Source organism: Pipra filicauda, unplaced genomic scaffold (assembly GCF_003945595.2).
Source record: "Pipra filicauda isolate LSUMZ 115617 unplaced genomic scaffold, ASM394559v2 scaffold29_size4552773_pilon, whole genome shotgun sequence".
NCBI lineage: Eukaryota > Metazoa > Chordata > Aves > Passeriformes > Pipridae > Pipra > Pipra filicauda.
Genome location: NW_024104420.1, coordinates 4,162,384 through 4,188,183, shown reverse-complemented (window position 1 = coordinate 4,188,183; position 25,800 = coordinate 4,162,384). Strand labels below are relative to the sequence as shown.

General features: G+C 36.1%; 1 protein-coding gene across 2 annotated transcripts in view; it reads left to right on the top strand.

Annotated features, from left to right (window-relative positions):
* The window catches only part of KCNN2 (potassium calcium-activated channel subfamily N member 2), a 74,368-nt gene that overhangs the window by 23,207 nt on the left and 25,361 nt on the right, over positions 1-25,800 (top strand). For both annotated transcript variants that reach the window (XM_027710274.2, XM_027710275.2), the window contains exon 4: positions 24,419-24,560. In XM_027710274.2, coding sequence (XP_027566075.2) covers positions 24,419-24,560 — 142 coding nt within the window. The remainder of the gene's footprint in view (positions 1-24,418; positions 24,561-25,800) is intronic.

The window sequence follows — 25,800 nt, the reverse complement described above, 5'->3', positions numbered from 1 at the left end:
CAATGTCTTTACATCATATTACAGCAAGTCTAATAATTTAAGAGTATTCTGAAAACCCCATGTTAAGAATAACATAATTTCAAAACATTCCCCATGGTGCAGCAGAGGAGCACCCTAGATTTTGACTCAATCTATAGTAGCTGTGTTTTAATAAGCACGTTCTTATTTCAGATGTAATTGACTTCTGCAAAGTATCTCCTCTTTGTCTCATATTCTTTGCTTCTGTTCCTGCCAGGTTTTTTCAATAGAATTACTGCTCAGGAATTCCTGAGTGTCTACTCAGGCATTTCCCAGACTGTCACTTCTTAAGTAATTTTGAATAACTTAAGCATCCATTGCTATCACACTTTTACATGTAACTTGTGGTGATAGTTTTTATTATTCAGCATTAAATAATTATTGTGTTATTAACTTTTTAATACATGTGCATTCAAAATAAGCTTATAAAACTTGTGCCTCTCACAGGGAAAATTACTGAAAAATAACAACTTCTGTTTGATACACATTTGTAAAACATATTTATTTCTCTTATATAAGGATGGCTGGTCAAGAAGGTGTAGTATATAAGTAATACTAAAAATAAAAGAAACAAAAACCACCTCACCCATTTTCCAGTCAGGGAGAGTGAAGGCAACACTCTCATAAAGTTTTGATTTTTTGTGTTTATTTGTATTTGGAAAGTGACACAATTCTGCATCACTGTGATCCTGGGAAGAAGGTTATTTATTTGGTCAGATAAACTGAACTCAGGGTTGCAAAAAGCTGAATTTTCTTCAACTCTCTGCTAAACTAGTAATGGATTTTCCACATTTTACTTTGCAGTTGCTGTTCTTGGAGTGACTGTAATGGTTTGGATGGTAGACTGGATAGCTACAGACTCCTCTAAAATTGAAACAAAAAAAGAACTAAAAGCAAGTTAAATATAGATGTGAGCATCAGATTAGTATGTCCCTAGCATAATTACCTTCTGTGAGTGGAGTCCAGTCCAAGGTTATTTTCCTTCACATTTAAAAAAAAATGATTAATTTTATGTTTCAAAAACACAAAATGCGATGTATTTTCACCTTGGGAATTAGATACTTATGTCATTCATGCTAGCTGCACAGCCAATTTTGCATGTTTTGACTCAGATTTTTCCTTTGAGGGAAAAATGTTTGCGTTTTTCCAAATGAATGATACTGGCTGTGGATACCAGTTAATCGTTAGTCCATCAAAAACAGCTAAATCCATGGCCCATAGAGAAGTACCTTTTAAAAAAAAAAGCTTTCAGAGGAAAACTGGAAACCCTGACACATTGGAATGCTCTTAACACTCTGCCAATTGAAACTAAACATCCCTTTTTTGCATAGCTGGGGACAGATACAATAGCCATTTATCATGAGAAAGGACAAATATGGCCAATCAATCCTTTCTGTGCTGTGTAGAGATCATAGTCCTTAGAAGATGTCTCCCAAGATCTTAGTGGCTTTGATTTGCTCAGTAGTTAAAAGTTTAGTTTACAAAAATAAAGTACATTTTTTTTCAACTGCTCTTAAGTTGATCTTTTTCGTAACTTTAAGTAGAGGTTTTTTGGGTTTTTTTGGCAATAGACTATTTTATGTACACAAAATTATCCTGAAAATAAATGTTATCATTGGAAGGAGTATTTGCTGTTCCACTTGAGAATATATAGGAAAACATAATGAATTTTGATACATTTAACAGAAATTAGGAATTTGGTTTGATGAGGAATGATTTACATTAATGAAATCTGATGGTGTTAAATGTTTCTCTGCATCACTCTATCACCAAGTTTAGCAACTTTCTATTGTATAGAAGCTTTACATAAAAGTTTACCCTGGTGGTTTTAGCATTTCTTTGATGTATTAAATCATTTAGCTGACTATCCAAATTGGAACAGGATGATGGTGATAATATTTAATAGGTTAAAATATTGGAATTTTTAAATTTCAATGGAAAATTGAAATGTGACAATTGAATAGGAATGATTCTCATTCTATTCCATGTTCTCAGTGAGGAAGGAAATTGAAGTAGGCAGTGCCCTTTACTGTGAAGTTGTGTGTGCTCAGCAAAAGCTGTTGCTGCTAAATGACAGCCTGATTTTGAGATTGTTCTTCTATTGAAAGTCAGGCTTTTCTTATTGCAGGCTGTCCTGGGAATAGAAAGGGAAATTTGGAAGCACTGATTTTCATAGTGAGGAAGGTAACATGAAAGAGCATCATTATCCATCTCTCTGAAGATAACCCTATAGAGACAGGTCATGGGTTGAGCCAGGCAAGTCGACTGCCTGAAAAAAGACTTCACTGCTTTAATGGTCATCTGACTGATCACTTGATATACACTGAACTAAGACAGGGCATGTGTCTTTCTCAGTGCCTTAATGTCTGTATTGTTAGCTCCCAGAATGCTAATTATAGCAAGTGACAGTTTGGGTTGGTGAGCAAGGTATTTTCCAGAACTTCAGTATAAGGTCATCCATGAGGGCAGAATGTGGTACAGATAATGGTGGTGGACAGCCAACTGAGTATAAATGGGTTGCTAGGGCTGCAGAGTGATCTAGCTGAGGAAATCTCTTAAGAAAAGGTAGGGAAAGCATGAAGTGCTGGATACACAGTGCCAGAAGCTCTTACTGGTTTATTGCTCAAATTTGTATGTCTGTTTTGAGGGGAAGATTACATTTCATAAGTTTTAATATCTACCTTCTCATTGCCAGCATCCATATATTGTTGTCTGTCATATATGGGCTTCATAATGAAAATCTAAATTTTTTGTTAGATCTAACTCAATAGATTTTTGACTATGTTACTTTCATATATGAATTATAAGCCCAGCAAGCAACTTACTTTTAGCAGTCTCCCACACAGATCTTGTTGCTGAAAATAGCTCTGTGCGTGGTCATCGGTTGTTTATAGCAGTAAAAACAGAAAAGTTTGATTTCTTAAGAAAAAGAAAGTTAATATGTATAGCATTATGTCATTGAAAAAGCTGACAAATTTGCTTCACTCTTCTGTAGAATTGTCTCTGCTGTGAGAAGTGTACTGCTTTTCTAGGTGGAAGGTAGTTGCTCATGTTGATCTGTTATTTTTCCTGTGTGAAGGAAGAAAGAACCTTGTTTTTTGTATACATGGCAATAATGTGCCCATGTATCAAGGCAGTATGAACTACATGTGCCCACGTTACACTGTTGTACATCCAGGCAGCTCATATCACATGCCCAGAGTTACTGTGGATTTGCAGCAGCCGAACTGAAAACAGAACTGGATTTTCTTCTTCTGCAGAGAGCACGTTTTTGGCACCATCTTTGGTTCTGTTTGCACCTCTCTAACTTCTGGCAGTGAAGTCGATTCAGATTGAGTGGTTTGTTTAGTCAGCATTTCCTTCTTCTGTTAGGTTATGCTGTGTATTCTTTCCTGGTTTTAACAAAAACAAACTCAAACAAACAAAAAAAAAACACACAGAAAAAAACCCCATCAGTGTGTGAAGGTGAAATCCTTTTCTGCTTTTTGCTCATCCTTGTTTTCTACAAATAAATATCTATCTCATTTGTTGGAAATATGATGCCATCACAAAGTTTCCAGTAAGCAGGTCACACATGACAACTGGGAGGCAAATGGTAAGAATTCATTTGATACAAGCAAGTGGATACACTGACACTTTCAGTTGTAATTCATTCAGGAAAAATTGTTTCTTAGCTATCTAATTTTCTCTCAGTATTTATTTTAGTTCTTTACTTGTCTTGAGGACCTTATCTGACATTGTACAATGCACACATACTCCCAAGGCCACACTCCTGTGGAAATTGCTTTTAGCATTCTCTGCAGTGCTATTGTGAAGATTCTTTTCCTAACCAAAATAAACAAAACAAAACAAAGCAAAAACAAAAAAACAAAAACCAAACCAAACCAAACCAAAAAAAAACAAACAAAAAAAAACCCCCAAAAAACCCCACCACCACCAAATAAAAACAACCCAAGCCTGGATATTTAATTTTAAACCTATTTTTAGCCTCAGAAGGTCAGAAACAATGACATATTATTTTTATTTTTTTTCAGTCTCATGACTGTCAACAGATCAAATAGTGTTTGTGTGTGGACAGTGCTGGCTGTTTATCATGGTTCTTTACCTTCACTTGGCTCTAGGCTCACTAAAACTAAATGTGCTACTTGCAGTCGGGTTTCTCCAGTGGTGGCAAAAGTTAACTGTTAAATATTCAAAACAACAGTGAGCAATGATGATCCATCATCATCCTGACTTGCACCTGTGCCATGAATGAATGGTTCTCTGCCTACTAGTTTTCATTCCTGGTTTTGCAAACTGAGTGTAGATTAACTGTAAATGTTAGGTTACTGTTTTATATTTAAGTCTCAAAGCAATTAATAACTAAAACCAGATGTAACAGGTTGCATTTTTGTTGCAATTGTTATCAATATACATCAAATCTATTGTTTTTTCCAACAATGAAGGCAACAAGGGAGTCTGTCACAGAAGTTCTACTGCTGCTTGAAGACAGAACAGTTTATGTACATTTAAGGGAGGAAGCACAAGCACCTATTCTAATGCATGTAGAGTTTGATTGCTGTTCTTTTAAATTCATGTTTTACTTCCCTTTGGAGTAATGCTGTTTGTGTATTCTCAGCAAAATAATTTTGGGAGTATAAGTAAGCATGTACTCTTCAGGTTTGTTTGGGTTATTAAAATTAGCCTTATAGATATGGAAAGTAGCAATAGCTTGTGCAATGTCAGTGGATATAGTCATTCTTTCACAAAAATGTATCAATCCAAGGTAGATTGGTGGGTCTCTAGTCCAAAAATAGCAGACCTAACTTTGAGGAAAATAGTGCAAAAGAAAAAAAGTTAAAAAACAAGTGAAAAAAATCTCCTTGCTTACTGAAAAAAAGATTTTATATCTGTTTTTCAGGGTCATCTAACTAGACTAGGAAAACTTTTTTAGGTTAAATTTCATCTTTTTTTTACAAAGGATTTATATGTACAACGGTTGTAGAGCAGAATGAAGTGGAAAAGCTCATGTACAGTTCCAAGAATGGTGAACAAATTAAGAACTATTTCCGTGAATAGAAAAGTCAGAAGAGAATGAAAATAGTTACAGAGGAGTACTTACCTGTTATTAAAGACAAAATTATTTCTTTTTTTCATTAATCTTCAATCTATAAAACATAATTCAGGGAAGAATCTTTGTTCTGGTCAGTAAGAATGATTGTACACATTCCAAATTCTTTCAGATAGGAAAACAATTTATGGAATTTTTTTTAACATTATTTCTTTTCTGGATCCAAAGTTACGTCCTCTGATCCTTGTATTTTTAAATGTGGTAGATAGTTTTATTCCCTAATTTTAATCAGTGCTTTAAACTATTCAGAATATTTTACTTCAAAATGAGTCAGAACTATTTCCCATAATACTTCAAAAGCAGTTCTTAGAAAAAAGGTCATATTGAAGCAAAAAACAATTTCTTGTCACTCAAAATATAATTTGTTGCTCCAATAGTTTAATGTGTTTGAAAAATGCACCCTGAAATGTGGATTTAAGCTTTACTATTGATTTTCTTTTGCTTCTTGATCTGATGAGCAGGGCACAGTGAGAAGTTCAGTCTATGGTTGTCACTTCAGTGCTAATAAACAGCCAATATGCTGACTGAACTCTGACCTTAATTATTGAAGAATTGCTTTTATTGGGAATTTACAATTCTATGCTAGAAATTCAAATCTATAAGGTCAATAACAGTATATAGATAGTGTTGAGGAATGGCACAGTTTAGGGGAATTAGAGGTTTTATGGAGGGAAATATAAATAGGTGCTTTTTTCAATATTTTATATGTTCTTTATTTTCCTTTTCTGTGATCCTTACCTGCTTAACTTGTTGTCTCAAACATTCAGAGTTTGGTTTTTTTTGTTTGGGTAGTTTTTTTTCTTGAAGAGTTCGAAACTCTTTCTTGAAGGGTTCAAAATCAGCTTTAGTTTTTACTACAGCTGTTCTTGAGAAAGTAGGTGATTTGCAGCAAATTGGTAATAAATATTGCAGAGACATCACACTAGTGGCCAACCCATGCTTACAACTTTTGCATATAGTTAACACGTATATGGGAAGTACAGCAGATCTTTACTACCTATAGAACTTTACATATTTATAGGTTATTTTAGTTTTTATCTGGTAATTTGTTACTGTTTTTTATGCAGAGCTGAAAAAGCCTTATATTGGAACTACTTATTCATACAATCCCAAACAGTGTCACCTTCAGTACAATTCAACTATTTACAAAAAACCATAATCCTTACGAAACCATTTGATATTTAAATCTGTGACAAAGTTTAACAGCAGTTACAGAGAGTCCTAACTTTTTATCATGCTGCAGACCAGTGACCAGCGAGGGAGAATGTCCCATCACTAGGGCATTATTGAGGATATATCCCTTCTTTGGCATTATTGAGGATATCTTGAGGTGAGAAATGGCATCTTCTTTCTCTTAGTGGTAGTAGAAAAGGGCACAGTTCTGCCTGCATGACTTGATCTGTCTTGCTGAATGTAAGAAATTAGTGCTGCAGGAAATAGGCACTACCAAACTGGAGTGATGTGTATGGCAAGAATTAGGGAGTCTTACCTTGACATGATACCCCCTGCAGCAGTCTGTGAGAGGGGCATGCTTGTCACATGCAGCTGTCTCTGAAGAGTCAGGCCAAAGGTTGTGTCTATCACTTTTTTTTTCTGTTCCAAGAAACTCACCCTTAGTATTTGTATTTCTTTTTTAAGTGCTTTTATATATTAAAAAAAGATTGTTAGTCAAAGGAAGAGTGTCAGAGCGGTAGAAGGAAGTACGTTTTGCCCTCTAAATTCATTGCAAGTGACAAGGCTCTTCCCTGTTTTGGCACAAAACCCCAGGAATTCTCATATCCGGATATTAGTATTTTGGAAAAACTTCAATGGTATTTCTGGACTGAAATCCAGACTCCTTTTCATTTTATTTATACTGATGGTCCTGATTAAACCCCAGCTGGCAACTCAGCCTCCCAGAGCCATTTGCTCAATTTTCCCCCAGTGGGATACCCTTCATTCAAACATTTGTCGTGTGTTTTAGACCTTTGTATTTGGGCAGCTGAATCAGAAAAAATGCATTAGGTTTTTAAAAGATGTTTGTTCTCCTTTTTCCTCCTCACTATCAGTGGGGTGCGTCTGTGTTCCTGGGATCTCACTGTTCTCAGTTGTGCAGTGCTCACTAAGAATGATTTTGGAGTTAGGGCCATGATACATCACTTTCTTCATATTTTAACTGTGCAAGTGTTGGTGTGTATTATCACCTACATTTGTGTTTCTGAAAATGGTATTGTTATACTAGTTCAGAACTTATAGGCTGATCAATCAAGAACATTCCTCAATTAGAAAATAGAACGTGAATCTACTTGCAGTTGTTTTTCTCTAAAACTGATTGATATCCAATATTTCTTTTTAAGCCTTGTTCTGTGGTAAATGAAATCCATGGGCAGAATTCCTATGGGTTTCCGCAAGAGTGGTTCACTGAATTGAAGTATATTAATGGAAAATTCAAGCTATCAGTGCAACGTGAATTGGACAAGCATCTTGGATTATTTAAGTTGCAAGCTTCTGTGTTGGGGGTTGTCTTTGAACTGTGTTTGCACACTGCTTAGCACAGTGGTATCAAAGAATAGCACTTACATGTATGATATTGCAGTACTAATAAATGTAATACTTGCTATTGAGGAAAAAAAGGAGCTAAACACTTCTGAAAGTTGGTGGCATTCAAATGAAGATGAATGCCTAGAGCAGTTCAAGAGGAACTGTTCAGTTTTGATCAATGCTGACCGTGCTGACAGCTCGTGCTGAGAACACTGCCCAGGCAGGAATCACGCCCTGCTAGCTGGCTTGTTTCCCCTGCCTGCTCACTGCCCGTGTGGAGCAGCCTGAGGTGAGAGCCTGTCAGGTCTCACTTGCAGAGAGGAAGATATGTTCGTGTCATTTTGGTGGTGGGGCCTTAAAGACCATTACCTAGTAGGATCAGTGGCCTTGTGCTGCTGTGAGGTGTGTGCAGGCACTGTGCACAGCACTGCTCTGCAGCCGTACATCAGGCTAAGCTGGAAAGGCCTGGCACTAAACAGAGGTCTCTGTACTGTGCTTTCCTATAGGGTGTTTGTGACACGAGGCTTAAGTGCATCTTCTATTGCCAGGCTTGACAGCAAAAGAGACCAATCCCTAATCACTGGGAAGGTGCAGTGAAGGTAAAAAGTACTGCAAATGTTCCAGAGTAGCAGCTACCTAAATAAGAACACACACAGTAATAGAGGGTGGCAGTGGCATGGGGCTATAGCCTGGTTTGAAACCTGATGCAGAATCTGTGGAAGCCCTGGGCTTGCATTAGCTTAAAGGCCTTCAATGATGGGGCTAAAATGATTTCCTCCTGCCTGTGTAATCATGCAAATCATGCCAAGTTGTTGGGATGAGCTTTGGGTACAAACTTAAGTATCAGTAATTGTCAGTAATTGTATACAGCTCTGAAAATAGGTTTTGCAATAGTGGGAAATAGGAGTGCATGATAGAAAAAAATCTGCAGCACTCTTACTGTCATGAATGTGCATGAAAATCAATGTTATCATCACCTCAGAATGTCTATCTGAGTGCACTTCTGTGTAAGAGAAAAGAAGAAGAGAGAGAAGAATATCTGCCAATAACTGTGAATAACATAGCTGGTTTTTTGAGGGGAAGGGTTGTTTGTTTTCAAAAGTTTTATTCAATCCATTAATTCACTAAATACTGATAACTTTGACTTGCAAAAGACTACTTAAAAGGTGAAAAATAGCAGTAAAAAACAGTGTATGCTGTCTTTGAAGCAATAAAACATATTGTGATACATAAACAAGAAATGGCAGAATTATAAAATCTGTAGCTGTAGAACAGAAGATTTTTATTAATATTAATGTTAATGTGGTGTTCTATGATAAATGTGATTACCTGGAAGTGTAAACAAATTATTCACTTAATATAAAGTGAATGGAATTAATATAGTGTGTATGCCAGAACTGCAAGACTGTCTGTCCCTGTCTTAGGAATGCAATGATGTATTGTTCACCAGTGCTTATTTTGTTACAATAGTGTAATAAAGCAGGCCATAATAATGCTAAAGAATATTCTTAATAATTATAAACCTGAGTAGATACAAATGTAGTTCCATAGTATTTGTTTTGTCTCATTAGACTGGCTGCATTAAAAATATTTTGAGTTTTAGGCAACCTTGGAGTCAAAGCAGAAAGGTTTTAAAAACCTAGGAATTGAGAGTTGTGTGTAAGACTGAATAAATGAATTTAATATTTCAAAGATTAAGATTGTATATAAGATTGGGATACTAAAGTCTCTCTTTTCCAGACCCATCTCTTCACTTCCTACATTTATGCTTCAATTTCCTTATCTGTAATGCTGTAATCCCTCTTTTGGGGCAGATAATTCAGGCATCTTCAAAAGGAACTCTACAAGCAGGGTGTGTGCAGCTTGAAAGTGCAAAACAGATATTACTTACTAGTAAGTAAACCACCCAAAAGCTAAGCTGGAATTTAGTGAATTACTAGAACAAATATTAGGACATTCACCATCCCATTAAGAAACCAAAGAGACTTTGCTGACCATGCAGGAGTGAGCTGGCAGTGAAGGTCTCGCCTCTGCAGCTCCCTTTGTACTGCTGCATTGCCACCTCTTGCCATGCTGCTGAGGTATTGAAGGTTCTAAGGTCCTCCCCGGCCCCAGTCAGACCAACCAGCCTGACTGGTCTTCTCTTTTGTTGTTGGGCGGGGTTTGTTTTGTTTTTGTTTGTTTGTTTGTTTTGTGGTTCTGGTTTTTTGTTTTTTGGTTTTGGTTGGTTGGTTGGTTTGGGAGTTTTTTTAGGGCTTTATACCTTACATCATTGGGAATGACCTCCAATCCTTGAGCTACAGACCATACCTCTCAAGGAGAGGGGTAGTAGTTCCTTTTAGTTTAATCAAAATTTAGTGAGTATTACCCAAGGCACTGCTTGGTTATGCATAGCCATTTTGGAACATGGTTAAACATTTGCATCTTGCTACTTGAGCACAGTAGCTGAACTCTGATTTTATTTCACCCTTGTATCTTTGACTGTGTGTTCCATTATAGGATCAGAGGCAGACTAAGACATAAGGGACACAGTTTCAAAGTAATGTGCTTCTGTCATTGCACAGTAGAGCAAACAGTTAAGCAGAGATGTGACTAAAAATCTTGAAAAGTTTGGGACTCAGCTGTCAAAACCTGTATGATTGAACTGTAACTTGGTGATCTCATACTCTATAAACTAGTTAGTTTGTGCCATGAAAATCCATGTTCTGGAATGGTACTGATTGAATAACTGGGTAAATTGTCAAGGAGCTAACAGTTCTGTGATATGGAAGTATTATTTTTCATAAGACTTCAACCAGTGCCTAATTATTATCTTTAAAGTCTATGATCCTTTTAATAAATACGGGAGAGAGACCTAACAGGAGTGCTTTGTCTTTGCTTGCAGAAAGAGCTATGAGCCAGTAATGCTTTTCTGCCCATAGTTTCCTTTCTTTTAGCTGTCCCATGTGATCTGGATGTTTTTTAAATGAAATGAAACCTCAAATAGTCAAAATACATTGTTGCCTTAGCTGCTGTAAAAATGTTTAACAGAAGAATTTTTTTGAAGAAGGAAGAAACAATATCTTAGTCTCATTGCAACTTAATGCTGATTGAGGAGAGAAGAGGATTTTGGCTGAGCATGTTTTCCTTTTCTGGCTTGTTTTCTACTGCTGTTGCCTCTCTCGTAGGTATAGGATAGATATAGGACATGAATTCTAGGGACCCCTGGTGGTCTAGTGGTTAGGATGCGGCGCTCTCACCGCTGCGGCCTGGGTTTGATTCCCAGTCAGGGGACTTCCCCGGGCAGATGGAGCTCGTCAGCCCTGTAAGGCCATCCATCTAAGAGAAGGTCACCCTAAACAAACCTACGTCCTGAGGACCTCGCTGCCACTGTCCAAGCTCGCTCGGCCCCGGCAGATGAACCTCAGGATTAAAGGGTGGGCTCAGTTCAGCGCACACTGTGTCTCACCTAAAAAATCCACTGCGCAGGCTCGAAGGGTAATGACCTTTCCCAAATCTTCGTTCGCGAAGACTGGCCATGAAAGGACATGAATTCTAAAGGGAAGATGCTACTCCCTTGGTTAGCTCTGGCAAAAAGTATGGCAGAGCATGGAAGGTATTTTGGTTAGTAATCAGTCGTGTCAGAAGGATCATCAGCTTTGTTTTGAATTCAGTAGTTGGCTCTAGTACATCTGAGGGAGAAACTTAAACATGGGTTTGTAACACATTGGTACACCAACTGCTGGGCTTGCAGTGGGATAGGAGACTGTTGAGTTTACTCTGGTGGAGGTGCTGTTTGGAAAGTGCACCATCAAGCTTAAGTCTTACTTTTGGTGGGTAGAGGAATGACATTAATTTTTTTTGCTGTGTCCTTCAGTCACTATGTACTTTGTTGTTATTGAATAACCTAAATTTACCAGTTTGTAGACACTATAGTTTAATTGGCCTGACCTGAGAATTGTCTGGAATATTTTTCTTTCTGACTTTAGTACCAGTCCAGGGGCTGGACTACATGTTTTTGGGCATGCAATAGTACATGTGGGAAACAACTTTGCAAATTATTTATATTAAGTAATAGCCTTCTGATAAAAACAGTTTATCTTTCCACTACATTTCAGAAAGAAGATAGTGAATGTTCTAATTCCTTAGGTTAAAGGTGACCTCTTATTATTTCATAAAGAATGCAATGGATGTGACTGGCAAAGCTTCTCACAATCTGAAATTAGAGATGCGACATTGCCTGAAAGTGAACAGAGATTTCAGATCAAGTATTCATGCCCAAATATCTTTTCCTTTTAACTCTGTTTTTAGTCATTCATCTTTTCAGAAAATCATCATACACCTTCAGACTAATGAGCTTCTAAAATGTAAGCCCGACTGTTTAAATTTTGATGTTAAATTGCAGTCTTTCACAGTTGCTTTTTTTCCAAGGTTTTCAAAGGGAAATTATATGTTACATTTAGTTAATTCCCAAGCCTACAAGCATCTAACAAAGGTTATGCATGGTAATTCTTGATAATACTGCTTTAAGAGTGGTATTTGCTCCTTGCAAGCAGATCACATCGGTGTTGCCTTCCTCATTCTTTGTGTGCTGGGAGGCAGAAGACCTGCTGACGCAATCAGTGTACCACAGCAGGACACTGTTGTCCTTTGGTGATTGTATTTCTGATGTCAAGGAGTGTGATATCACTTGATTTTTAGAAAATGAGTTCTAGCACAGATAATAGGCCAAGAAGCAGATGCTGTTTTCTGGTGTTCTAGTGTGTGCTGGAGACACAGTAATCTCTACTACACCTTCTATCAGTTCATTTTCATTTTTTTCGAAGGAAAGTAAAAATTTAGACTAGAATAATGTTAGCACAGTTTTAGTAGGAGCAACCCTAACACTTTGCTGTTATTGAGGTAAGTGGCAGTAGCATTCTTGATAGTATAGAACACTGAAGCAAATGTTTTAGTGTACCAACAAAAGTATGCTAAATATATGCAAATAATTTATAAAGTCATAAAAGCATTAAACAATGCAAATTTTAGAGGCAAATTGCATTATTTAGTGATATAGAAGATGTTCTGTTTGTTGGAAATAGAGAGCATGAAATAGAGAATCCATCCTACAGATCTCTTGTGACCTTAACCAAAGTCATTTAAGTTCTTTATGTCTATTTCATGCAGAGAATTATGTTTACTGCTGTTTCTTGGTGTGATGTCCCTGTTCTGAATAACAAAATGGCTTGACCTTAGGGAGCAGAAAGTGTTATTAAACTCTGTTCACAGTGCTGATGCTTTTATATTGTTTCAAATTATTTTACAGGTAGAGATACAATCTAGCTACACTCACTTTGAGGAACAAGGTGAGAGGTGTGAAAATAGAGGAAATGTTGTTATTTCTGCTTGCTTACATTTTTCTTTCATATGCTTTTGGGAAAGATATTCAAAAAACATAAGCCATTCCCTGCAGAGGTCTGTGTGGCTGTACCTCAACTCCACACCTACTTCTTCAGTCATAACTCCAGAACCTAAAGGAGAAATTGACTGAAGCTGGATGGCATGGAAAACCAAGACTGTATGTCTCATTATCCAGGGATTTTTAACCCATATACTTAGAATTCTTTCTCCTCTTTCCTTTTGGGGGACTCCTGACTGAGTTTCTGAAACTCAAAGGGTACAATCTAAAGAAAACCAGGATTTTTTTCTTTTAAAGATGAAAGATAATTTTACTTTTAGTCACATAATTTCTTGAGTTCTCTAAGAGGTAACACTCAAATGTAGTCAAACAAATAGAGGAAAACTTTTCAGTGTATACATATGTACACATATATATATATCATATACTTGTTTATAAATTTTTATAATGAAACTTTTGTAGCTGCAAAGATATAATTTACGTATAAAGTGGCCTGTACTCCTCTAAAATGAGACAAACATCTTCAGTTCAGAATCGTTTTATTCTTTGTTTTCCAAACCAAGCATTTTCTGCTGAGATCTCCGACTTGTTTATTCTTTAATGTCATGGATTTTTGCTAATAGAATAAGATGTCTTTGACCTGTAAGCTGGTTTCCATTACTCATTTAAAATGAGGGGGAAAATACCCAAAACAAATATACCCTTTTTGGTGTCTTTTGTGATGCTTTCAAACTGTAATTTCAGATACTGTTTATGAAGCAGAACAGGTGAAACAGTTCAGATACCAGAAAAGTTCAAAAGTATCTGGTTTTAGCTCTCCAGTCACATTTGGAGTTCTTAAAAATGCCTCAATTGGTTTGAGTTTCTGTTGTAAATGTGAAGTCCTGCAGAAAGCCTATTGTGCCAAATAAGTGAAAGGAGGAGGATTGATACTCCATAAGGGCAGCATTCTTCTTATTAGAACTAGATCTGCTCACGCGTATTATACATCCCTGTGTTTATCACATCTGTGAACTCATCTCAGTTCTAGGGCCAAGAGAGCACTGTAAATTAGATTTCAAGTTTGTTTTACATTTCTTCTTCCTGTTTGTACTCCTTGTTGCAATTCAGTACTAATTATGTTGACAGCCTTTATGAACCATTCCACAGTCTGAAAAAAGAGCAATTAGTTAAAATAAATCTAGTTTTCATAGCAAGTTACAGACAGCAGGCCCAAATTCAAATGTTCCCATTCTACACATCCTAGTTAAGCATGACCCTTGATTATGTGCTTGCCTGTCTAAATGAACAGTTAATGAGATTTGGTACAACTTGCAACTGATTCTCAAAAGTACACAGACTTTGGGTTTGGAATTATCTTTATAAATATTTGGTAAAATCTAGCTAGTTTCAAGCAGTGTGATTTAAAGGAGTTAAACTCTAAAAACAGTATTTCCTTTTAATAAAGGAAATTAAAATATATTCAAGGAACAACTTCACTTTAGCTGATTTAAGTTAAGCATATGACTCCAGCAGTGTTCATGATACGGGGTGTGAGGCTACTCCAAATCTGAGGCAATCCATGAAATCTTTTGATTGACCTGACCACAGGCTTCTGCTCTGATTCAAACTTAGTAAATTCTGTCTAGATTTTTAAAAATCTTTACTTATAAGCTGCTGTCCTATATAAACCAGCTTTATTCCCCAATTTATGCAGGATTTACGGTTTGATTAATCTGGTATTTTGTTATTTTATTTCCAAGGGAAAGGAAATTGGCGTGGGCTTTTATTTTTTTTTTTATTTTATTTTATTTTTGTCATCTGTTTCTAGTGTCCATTACATTAGAGAACATGCTTATGTTGGTAAAATTGTTGATATCCTCATGAAAATTGGACCAATAGAAAAAGAGAGGAGGCTTTATGGCCATGAACTTGTACTTTGTTCCTTTTTGTACAAGGCAATACATCAGCTTCTGCTGTAGAAAACCAAGATATTTAAAAATAGTAATTTGCGTGATGATAAATGAAATTAGTTCTATAAGAGAAAAATAACTTGAGTGCTCAATTTGTCAGAAAGTCTTCCTGAAGAATTCAGCATAATCATTGCTGTATAATTTCCCCTCCTCCTTTTTTGTCCACCCACTAAAAGGCTAACTTTTACCTAATTCTGATGGTTTATGCCAGAAAAAAAAAAAAAAAGGTGGGCTTCATTTGAAGTGTGTAATGATTAATTCTATTTCTAATTTCTAAAACTTCTATTTCTGAAGTTTTTCTTCCGCAAATTATTTAAATATCATTTGATTCTGATAATTTCAATTTAAAAAAAAAAAAAAAACCCAAACCAAAACAAACCCTAAATCTTTCCTCCTTCCATAGGAAGTTTATGTATAAAATAGTAACAGGGTATCTCCAGATATGCAAAATGCAAAATGCAAGATAAGTGAAAATTTTAGAGGGGATAGAATTACTTGCTAGCAAATGTAATGAATGATTCACAGTAGAGCTCATTAAGAAACACTTTGATTTTGAATTCATATTTCTGTCATAACACAGCTTTAACCAGTGCTGTTGTATACTTTGAAAAATTAAAGCAAACCTTAAAAATAAAATTCCTTCTTATCGTATTGACAAATCTCAAAGATTAGCCTGTGTAAAAAATAGTGGCTGCAGAAAGGAAATACACACACCTATATATCTTAAATAAGACTAAAAGGTGCTGAAAAATAGTTTTCCCTCAAGCTTGCTTATGTCACTTCAGTTTCCTTCTTTCATATTCATCTATTTTAATAGTATATTAAATGTGTATTTATAGTAACTTGTTTTGCAGAACCATTTTTGATAAAGATGATATACAGAACTACAGAAAGAGCAGGTCTTGGATATTTCATTTTATTTCTAATAGTCAATGTGTTTGCAGTCTCTGCCCTTTCTGGATTACTTGTTGAATTTTGCTTTGAAAGCAGAGTTAATGTTTACTCAAAAGAGTGTTTGTCAAGGACAAGTTCCCTTTACCAGCTCCTATCCTAAACCCTTCAGACAGTATCTCTCTCCACTGAATTAGTCATGCTCTCTCCATTTTGAATTTAATTTAGAGTTCAAGTAGCTTCAGAAATGTATTTTGAGGTACTTTGACAGCCTGTATCCTAACAGGTGGAACGGTGAGATGAAAATGTTGTTGGCTTGAGAAGAGCCTTAAAGCAAGTTTACTCCCCATGGTCAATGCTCTCTCATTAAGCTGCTAAAGAGACAAAAGGGTGTCAACAGCTCTTTATCCTGGGCTGTGTGGAAAGCCTGATCGATTGCTTGTTCACTAAAAATTTTTCCTTGTTGCTTCACATATGGCTGCTGAGACATTTAAGAGGCTATTTTGCTGCCTCAGGACATGCGGCTATATTTGGCAAAATGAAGAATTTTGGTGTTATGCAATTTTGGATGTCTAATTTAAGAGATTTATTTTTAAACCTGCGTGTCATTATAGAGGACTTTGAGTTCATTTGTTTTTAGTTGGAGCTTTGAGCGTGCAGGCTAATCAGACCATGAAGTATGGAGTGGAAGGTGAAGACCACCAAAATAATGATAGACTGTAACAAAGATCTTAACTTCATGCAGGGAGTCTGTCAGAGACCTATAAAAAATTAAAATGTGATATTTCATTTCCAAAAAATGAGACCCCAAATGGTATGACAATAATGTATTTTGTGCTGTGAGCACTATGAACCTGGAGCAGAGTTCCACTTCGCATTGAAAAAGGTACTAGTGTGTTTTTTTTGTGAAGACTAGAAAGTCACATATGATGGAATTTGTGGAGCACATTGTAATATGTGTGCCAAAGTTTGTGAATAAAAGTTGTTCCAGACCATACTGTTTTGGTGCTGATTGGTACTCCTGATCCAGCAGCTAACAACAACCACTAGAGCCTGAGTTTGCCTCTTAACATTTGAGCTATATGAAGAATTGAGCTGTGTGACCATGGAGTCTGGACATGTATATAGGAGTTGGAAAAGGCTAGAGAGGTGAGTTTTTAAAATCCAAAGGCAACCTCTTGAAACATGACAACTCTTTTTATTGTTGACAGCATGTTATCAAATGTAAACAAATACCTGAGAAAAGCTGAATTCCTGAGCCTTCTGTATAGCCTGAAGAAGATAGATCTATCTGAAAGATGGTCTGAATATAATAAAATGGTTTAGTCCAAATACTTAAAAATTAAGCAAAATTTTGCACAAAGAGTGATTAATATATGATTTTTGAAATGGGAAGAATCAGTCATGTAACCTTCATGACAGCTGCTACTGTTAGTCATAGCTTTCACCTCTGAGAGACACAAAGATATTCATACTGGCCTTACTTTCTGTTCCATTTCTCTTGTGTACATTTTATTAAAATAAGCCACATTTAGGCACAGTGAACCTGGCTGGTTTTCAAAACAGTCAAATTATATGTTTAAAAAAACTTGCTGCAGGCAAAGCTCATTCAGGTCTCTAGGAGTTAAGGATTGTTTAGGACTTTTTGTACAGCTTTCTGAGATCTTTAGCATTATTCATTATTCTACTGAGTCACAACAAGCACGTTGGAAGTAAATATATGTTATAGTTAAGTTTAAATTCCCACACAAACATTTCATTATTTTTCTACATGTTGAAGAGTAGAAGAATAACGTTTTATGTTTTTTTGTGTTTCATAAGCTTATCAATTTTATTAGGATGCTTCTTGAGATAATTAACAATATTCATTCCAGAAAAGCTTTATTGAAATCTGAAATGTGAGATAAAGACAAAGTCAAAGTAAGAATTTTGAAATGGATAATCATGCAAATACTGAATGGGAACATTTTGAAAGATGATCTGTGGAAAAAAAAAAAAAAAGACAAAAAAACCCCAAAACAAAACAACAAACAAACAAAAAACCAAACCAAACTCAAAAAAACCCCAAAACACTACACTGGAACTCCTAGTCCCACTGTTGTCAATTTTACTTCAGTTATGCCACTGCAGAAACAAAATAACTTGAAACCAATGAAAAGAACACAGTAGGAAGTAAGAATATGCCTGTATTGGGGGATATATACAAAAGAGGGTGGGATGGGTTGAGGGTGCTGGTTGTATTTCTTAATTGAGGCAAGAAAAAATTCTCCTTAAACAAACTGTGTGAAAATTTCAATAAGACATATTAATGTTTTCATGTAGTCTAAGACCTTCTGAAGCAGTAGTTATCACTTTATTCACAGAATTACTTTTTTGTACATTGATACTGAATTCTCCTTTCTTTGCCTTTATTCTTTTTAGTGGATTACTGTCTGTAACAAATGTAAAGCTTTCCAAATTTCCCAATACTCATAGAATTGATTCCAAAGATTCTCCCTAGCACTCAAACTATTGCTGAATGCAAGTTAAAAAAACTCCAAGAACGTAAGGTACTTCTAAGAAGCTTCAGCAACTTTGTGCTTGTAGCTGAATGGCTTCTTTTGGGAAGATGGGGTATCTTTCCATCTACTATGGCTGCAGACAGATATAAGGATTTAGCAGAACATCATCTCTCTACACACCAGGAAGACAAAGACCCCCACCAGTTGAGGACAAAGAATAGCTTGACACCCTTTGAAAAAATGGCAGTTAATTCCTTGTTTCACTACTAGTAGGTTACCCATTGCCCAAAGCACTGACAGGTGGGTATGGCAGCAGCTAGGAGTTTTAGTAATTTTGTCTTCCCCCTTATGTTTAAATTACAATTTATATTCAAGAATAATGATAAAATTTCTTAAAACATGCCATCTCACCCTTCTGATTTTGTGTGATTTCTCCCTTCTCTGTCCTCTTTTCTTTTAGATTATTTTTTCATCCATCTTAGCTAACATAGTAACTTATGCTAATAATGTAATGATGCTTCATATTCCTTGGGGTTTTTTTAGCTTTCTATAAACAGCGAGCAAATACTTGTAGCAGAAAAATCATGAAGATTTTTAACCATGGTAGAAGCAATCCAGAGAGCTTACTCTCATCCATTACTTTTGGTTGGGTTCACAACTGCTACTGATGTGAGTTGATCTGTTTGAAATCCAGTAATTTTTTGTGGCGTTCTGTACTTTCATGAAGCAGTTTTTGTGAAAAGAACATTTTTGCTCATGTTCATAAATATTTGGGGGACGTCAACAGATATTTTATAAAAAGACTGGGACAAGCGTGCATTTCTTCAAGGTGCCCTTCTGATCATACTAGGAGTCAGCGCCCATCATACTAGGAGTCAGCGCCACTGTTCTTTCCTAGTGCTGCTGAGGTGTTTTTTTTTGGTTTTTTTTTTTTTCTTTTTTTTTTTTTTTGTTTGTTTGTTTTGTTGGTGTTTTTTTTTTTGTTTGGTTTTTTTTTTGTTTTAAACAGGAGAAAGTAAAGAGAAAGTAAAACGAAATAAAAAGTCCTGTCTGTTATCATGACTGTATTAACAGCTAAAAAGCTGCCAGTACCTGCCATATAACTAAGACTAAAGAGGCACTTAGTAACAGAATGGCCTGATACTGTGGGGGAGCTCTAATAGCTGGTTAGATCAATCAGTGTCTCAACAGCATCTTCACAAGTTTCTGGTGTAATGGACTGAACCTGTTTCTAGCTGTTACTAGTCTAAAAGTTTTTAAGGTTTGACAAAACAAAACTCAACCTGGATTGCCATTCCAGTACAGGCCAGGAATTTCTTAATTATTATGGTAAAAGCAGGCCATTTTCTTTCCTACAAAAAGGGTCATCTTTTCAAATATTTTTTAGTTCTTTCCTTGACTTGTTCAAGAAAGCAAAAACAAAGATGGAAAGCAATCAGAGGCTGTCCATGGAGGCAAGACAAACTGAAATGAAGCTGCTAAGTGTGAATTGATGCATCAGTGGTCAAGCTTAATGTTGTACTTGATTTATTCTTATTCATCACTTTTTAAGATGAGTGTGTTTTAGATGTCAAGATGTGAATGTGGGATGATTGTGTGCAGCTAAAAAGATGATGTTTACCAAATTAAATGAAACATCATCACATACAAACATGGTTCTGGAAGGGAAGCAGTACTGAAAATCATGATACCAATAGTGATACCAGAAGTAAAGGAGTACTGTCTGATGCAGAAACTGAAATACTTCTTTGACAACCAAAGCCACTGCAGTATTGTCAGATGAGGAATATATTTATGTTTCTCTGAGATGAGTTGTAAAACTCCCACTCAGTTTGGCATAAGAAGGAATCAAGCAATGCTATTTTTGCACAAATATAATCATTCAGCTATTTTTGGTTTAAATTACAGTAGTGTCAGGACTTACATATGCTAGTTGGTGAGAACTGGATAGTGGTGTTTCACAGGATGATGATTACCTGGTGAGTAGTGTGGTCCAGCTGCAGCACCACCTGAGCTAGCATATTTCTTATTAGAAAAGGAGTGTGATAAATAATTCTTATGCCTGTGTGACCACTTCAGCCAGTGGTTTTTCTGCTTTGGGGCAATACATCGGTTTTCTAAATGACCCTTATTTCTGCTGCCATGTAAGGCTGTGTGTCTATAGCTGCAGTTTTAACTAGCTCTTATCTTCAAGTGACTCACTGTATTTCTGGTGCAAGTTTTTATTGACTAAGAATAGTGGACTTTAAATATTTAAATCAATATAATTGTAGTGATTCTAGTTTTAAAAATCCAAATCTTAGTAAAAATAAAAATCTTTATCAAATCTTCTGTTTTGGAATTTGTTTCCATTGCAGTGACAGATTTGCTTTCTGTCACTGAAAGAAAATCTTTGTTTCTTTTTCCTTGCTTCCTGAGCTTTTGGGTTTCCAATCTGTTCATAGTACAGTGCTTTCCTGTCAGATCTCAGAACTCTCAGATACAGAGTGAATGGATAGTTTAGGAAAACTACAGGTGAATTCTGAAATGTATTACATCCAAGCTGCCTTCCACAGTCCAGATGGGATTTGGAGATGTAGTGGCATGTGATGACTGGCAGTGAGTGAGACAGCTCTGCTCCAGCTGTTTGTGTGGATGCCTTTTCTCCTCACGATAGCATCCACTGCAATTGACTCTACTGGGGATAGTCTCAATAGTGAAGTGAAAGATACAGTGGTAGGAATTACTTTTCTCGGGTCTTCTGGTGACTTCAGTGCCACACATTAGAGCTGCAATTATAGAAACACATGGGAAAGTTTAACTTCTACTCTCTCCATTTTACTATTCCCTGTATAAATTGAGAAGTTCAGTCTTTAGTGATGGGATAACTTTGAAAGCAAGTAATAAAAGGCAGTGGATTGATTTCTTTCCCCCTCCTCAAAACAAACTTACATGCCTCCAGTTTTAATTTTTAGCCATTTCCATGACTGTACAAATAAGATGCTGTAATTAATACTTTTTGAAGAAATTGCTTTTCCTGCTTTGATATAGATGTAATCATTTTCTACCTCACTGTGGACACAGGGCAGCAGAAGACTCCCTTGTCTTTACTTATTCAGGCTTAAATCCCAAGTGGTAGTAGTGCCTAGTGACATAGAAGAGCACTTGGAAATGTATGCTGGCACAGTTGTAATCTTATGAAAATCAGAACGGTGTAAACATGCACCAGAATTTCTAATCACAGAGATGCAAAAATCATGACTGAAGTTGGAAAAATATACAAGACAAAAGTAAACTACCTTCCTGTAAATCTGGCAAAGAAATTATGGGATTCTCAGGAGAGTGACACCCTTTTAGATTGTCTCTATTTTGCTTATGGATTTTTAACTTGAGAAGACACCCCTCCAACTTTCCCTGTACAGTGCAAGAGAAAGTTTTTAGATTTTGTTGAAAGATTAAATTAGGCAAATTAGGTAATTTACATGCTTTGTCATGCTTGAGCAGTTGAGACAATAGGGAGGGCACAAAGTATCCTTCCTTTCTTAGTCAAAGTCATCCATAAGTATTGCTGTAAGCATGCAACATTTAATTGCTGAACTAGACCCTTAAAGTCACAACCAAGTGAAATATTCAGAGTAGGAAATACAGCAGTCCTGAGCTAACAAGATGAAAACATTTGAACAGGTCTTTGAAGTGTGGTACCTAATATGGATGCAGATGGCTTTAACAAGCAGTTTATCTAGGAAACCTTAATTGTCTCTGTGTCTCCAATGAAACTTGAAAAACTTCTCATGTACCTTTTAAAATTTAACCCTGTGTCACCTTTTTAAAAAGAATCTTTGTGTATGTTGGCTTGTATGTTTTCTGAAATGAGTAAAGGATCATAAGTGAATAAAGACTCCGTTATCTTTTCCCTTTATTGTTCAAGGCTTAAGAGAGGTGTTTTGGCATTCTTTGTGTGAAACTGGTATTTTTTTCTGGAACTCAGTGAGCTGTCTTTGAATGTTTTCAGTCTTATTAAGATGTCTATAATTATCACTGTGTAGTGCTGAAATTTTGTAAGGATGTTAACTATTTGGACAAAATGTAGAAAAAGTCAAAAGCATTGCATTGCATTTTCATCATCACAGAAAAACCTGTTTTTTATCAGAAGTATGAAAATGACTGGGCTCAAAATCCAAAGAGAGGCATTAAATAAATGTATTATAAATATTTATGTGAGCATTTACTACTATTTAACTGAGTTGCTAGCCTTAGAAGAATGTTTTGTGGCTTTAGTGCCCTTCTGTGAAGCTCATCCAGACCCTACGGGTCATGTCACTTGCATAATGCTCTGTAGGGAGTAGCATGATTAGATACATATGCTTTCTTCTTGCCTCCTGGATGAGATGGCTGTGTTTTTCTCCCGGTATCCATATATTTCACAGCCATTATTCGCTAAGTTTGTTAAGTGGAGACTAAAATCCATAACATTGAATGCACACTGGAAAAAAAAACAATGTCCGATTGTTTTTTGTTGTGCAGAGTACTGTGATCATAAGCTATATCAAGTTTACAATTTTTTTACTAGTCTTGTTGCTGTTGTGGTTGTCATTATTTGTGTCACTGTCATCTTTAGGACTCCAAATGTGGGCTTCTTCAACATTGTTCTAGGTTTTGTTTGAAGCAGAACAAAAAATCTTCAAAAGCTTGTATAAAGTATGTGAGAGACAACACTGATACCAGGAGAGATAAAAGTACATGTGAAATACGGAACAGACTTGTTTGGAGTGATTGCTGTGGTCTGTGGTAGTCGAAGAGTTCTTACGATTTGTAATTATCAGGGTATAGGTGGGACTTTGAAGGCAGAGTTTTGCAGACGTTTATAGTGAATATCTTACAAGTGATAGAATAAGGAATTTCTTGAGAGACCCTGTGTGCTCGTTCTGCATTCTTGCTCCGTCACAGAGACTGCGGTCCAGAAAGGAGGAAAACAAGCAATTATTTAAGTTGGGGAAAGCGGGTTGTTTACGGATTTGTGAACTAATTTGTTAATGACCCTCTGTGACCCACTGTAAGACATGGATTTAGGAACTGGGTAAAGTAATACCCTTGGGGAATCTAACAGCATGTAATTAACCTGAGGCTTCTCAGCAGCTGCAGGGGTGATTGCAACCTTGAGTCTGCAGTGGCTGCCACAGAGGTTCTCTGTGGGAAAGCTGCTCTGTCCAGGGAGCAAAATTCCACCTATCTTAGGCCGTTAGGCATTTTTCCTCCATAGAGTTAGTGGTGACAACAGGTTTTTAGACGTAAAATGTGTCCTTATGTCTTCACAATCTATTAGGTATGTATGTTATGTGAAGACAAGGTTTTTAATCTGAACTTAGTTTCAATATTGTAGTGGAATATGTTCATTTGTCGCTTCAAAGAAAACAAGACAACAAATGGCACATAATGAAATTTCACTTAATAGCTGACCTAACACAAAAGGGTGGCTTTGCTATATTTAAGGTAAAGATCTTTTGATGATGAGAAATATGATAGCATATTTTTCTATTTATCTTGAAGATGTAGATGGCCAGGGTAGGCCATAGGTTGTCTAAGACAGCATTTATGTAATACCTCATGATTAGATTTTTGATCATAGACTTGCATTTAGGCCAAGGAGATGAAGATGTGCACTGCTGTCTGCTTATGCTCATAGCCTTCTCTCACTTTTATATTTGCCTCAGACCGCTACTGTAGTAGACTGGTGTCTTATGCTACTGAAGAGTAGTAGCAGGACCTGTACTCCCAATGAAGGCATTCTATTAAAAAAGAAGATTTCAGCTTTTTTAATGATAGTAACCAAATCCTGAATTATAAACCATCACAAGTATCTCTACTGCTGGTTCTATTTTTATACCTTCTGATTCTTTACTGCTGATGTAATTGCATTTGAGTTTTATTTAATTCCTTAGAGCTGCTTTTAAGAAGGAGATAGAATACAAGAATGATCATATGACAAGTTAATGCAATTTCTTTCTGGCAGCATGAAAGTTTAATAATTGTTTTCATGATGAAGAAATTGTTTTCTTCTTCTTTTCAGATACCACGATCAACAGGATGTTACTAGCAACTTCCTTGGGGCAATGTGGTTGATTTCAATAACTTTTCTATCCATTGGATATGGGGATATGGTACCTAATACATACTGTGGGAAAGGAGTCTGTTTACTTACTGGAATCATGGTGAGTGGATTTATTCATTGCATATGAGATTACATTTGCTGCAATTAATCCCAAAACTTTTTGTAGTCAAAAAGAAACATTTATTTACTGTCTTGCAGAGTATATATACTTACTCAAACCATTCCCATAGTCTTTCATTCCTGGTCATGGAATGGAGTTTTCTTCTTCTTTAGGTAAAATTTAGCAGCTGCATAATGAAATACAGAGAAACAAATTCCACCCTGACATAATTCATAGCTTCAGAAATCGCAGTAGATTCTTTCATTAAATGTTAAGGTATCATATCATCTTGATCATCTTTGGACATGTGTAATTGAACAAATACTAATAATGAATCTTCAGTTCTGACTTTCCTTTCTTAAAATTAAGTTATTTGTAAACAAAGAAACATGATGGTGGTGAGACTCCTAAAGCCTTTTGCTTGAGCATAGTTTTCTAATCTATTTCTTACAAGTCTTATACTATCCATAGCATTCCATTGCTTTAAGTGGATTTAAGTTGTGCAGTTTGCACTGTAAGAGTTTTTGCTACCATTGATATCATTCAGCAGTTGTTAGGCCATGCAGACTCAATATTTCTTGTCAAGGTTTAATTTTTCGGTATTGCACCATTTGGTCAAAGTTAGGCAGGGAGTAAGCCAAGGTATTACAATGTCTGGGAAATTTACACATATCTGCAGTAAATTAGAAGTAAACAAGTTCAGGACTCTGCCACCTTTATTTATATCAACTTCTGTGTAAATGTCCCTGTCAATGAGAGAGGCAGAATGATTGTCATGTAACACTGCATATAACAATAAGATACATACTTACATCTGAATTTTGTCTGTTGTAATTAATGCAGTTCCAATATCTACCTCTGTTAAAACACTTGTATTGGGATTATGGCTGACCACAGATGGTATCAAATCATTGCCCCTTTTGAACAGACGTTTTGGTAAAATTTTTTCTGTAAGTGTGTATTTTACGTCCAGAGACTAAAATAGACAAATGCATTTTTTTAATGTTTGTAAAGATTTTTATTTAAATGCTTTTTAAAAAAAAAAAAACAAACTGATTGGTTTCAGGTCTTTGACTTTATTGAGAAAGACTTGCAGTAAATTTTGCCAATGGCGGCAGATGCGTATCTCCTTAAACACAGTTTGCACTGCAGTTGGAAAGTACAGGCTGAAAGCAGAATGACTCAGAAGGCTTTTGTAAAGGCCGTTGGCTGAGCTCAAATCTGCCACCTTCTGGGGTAT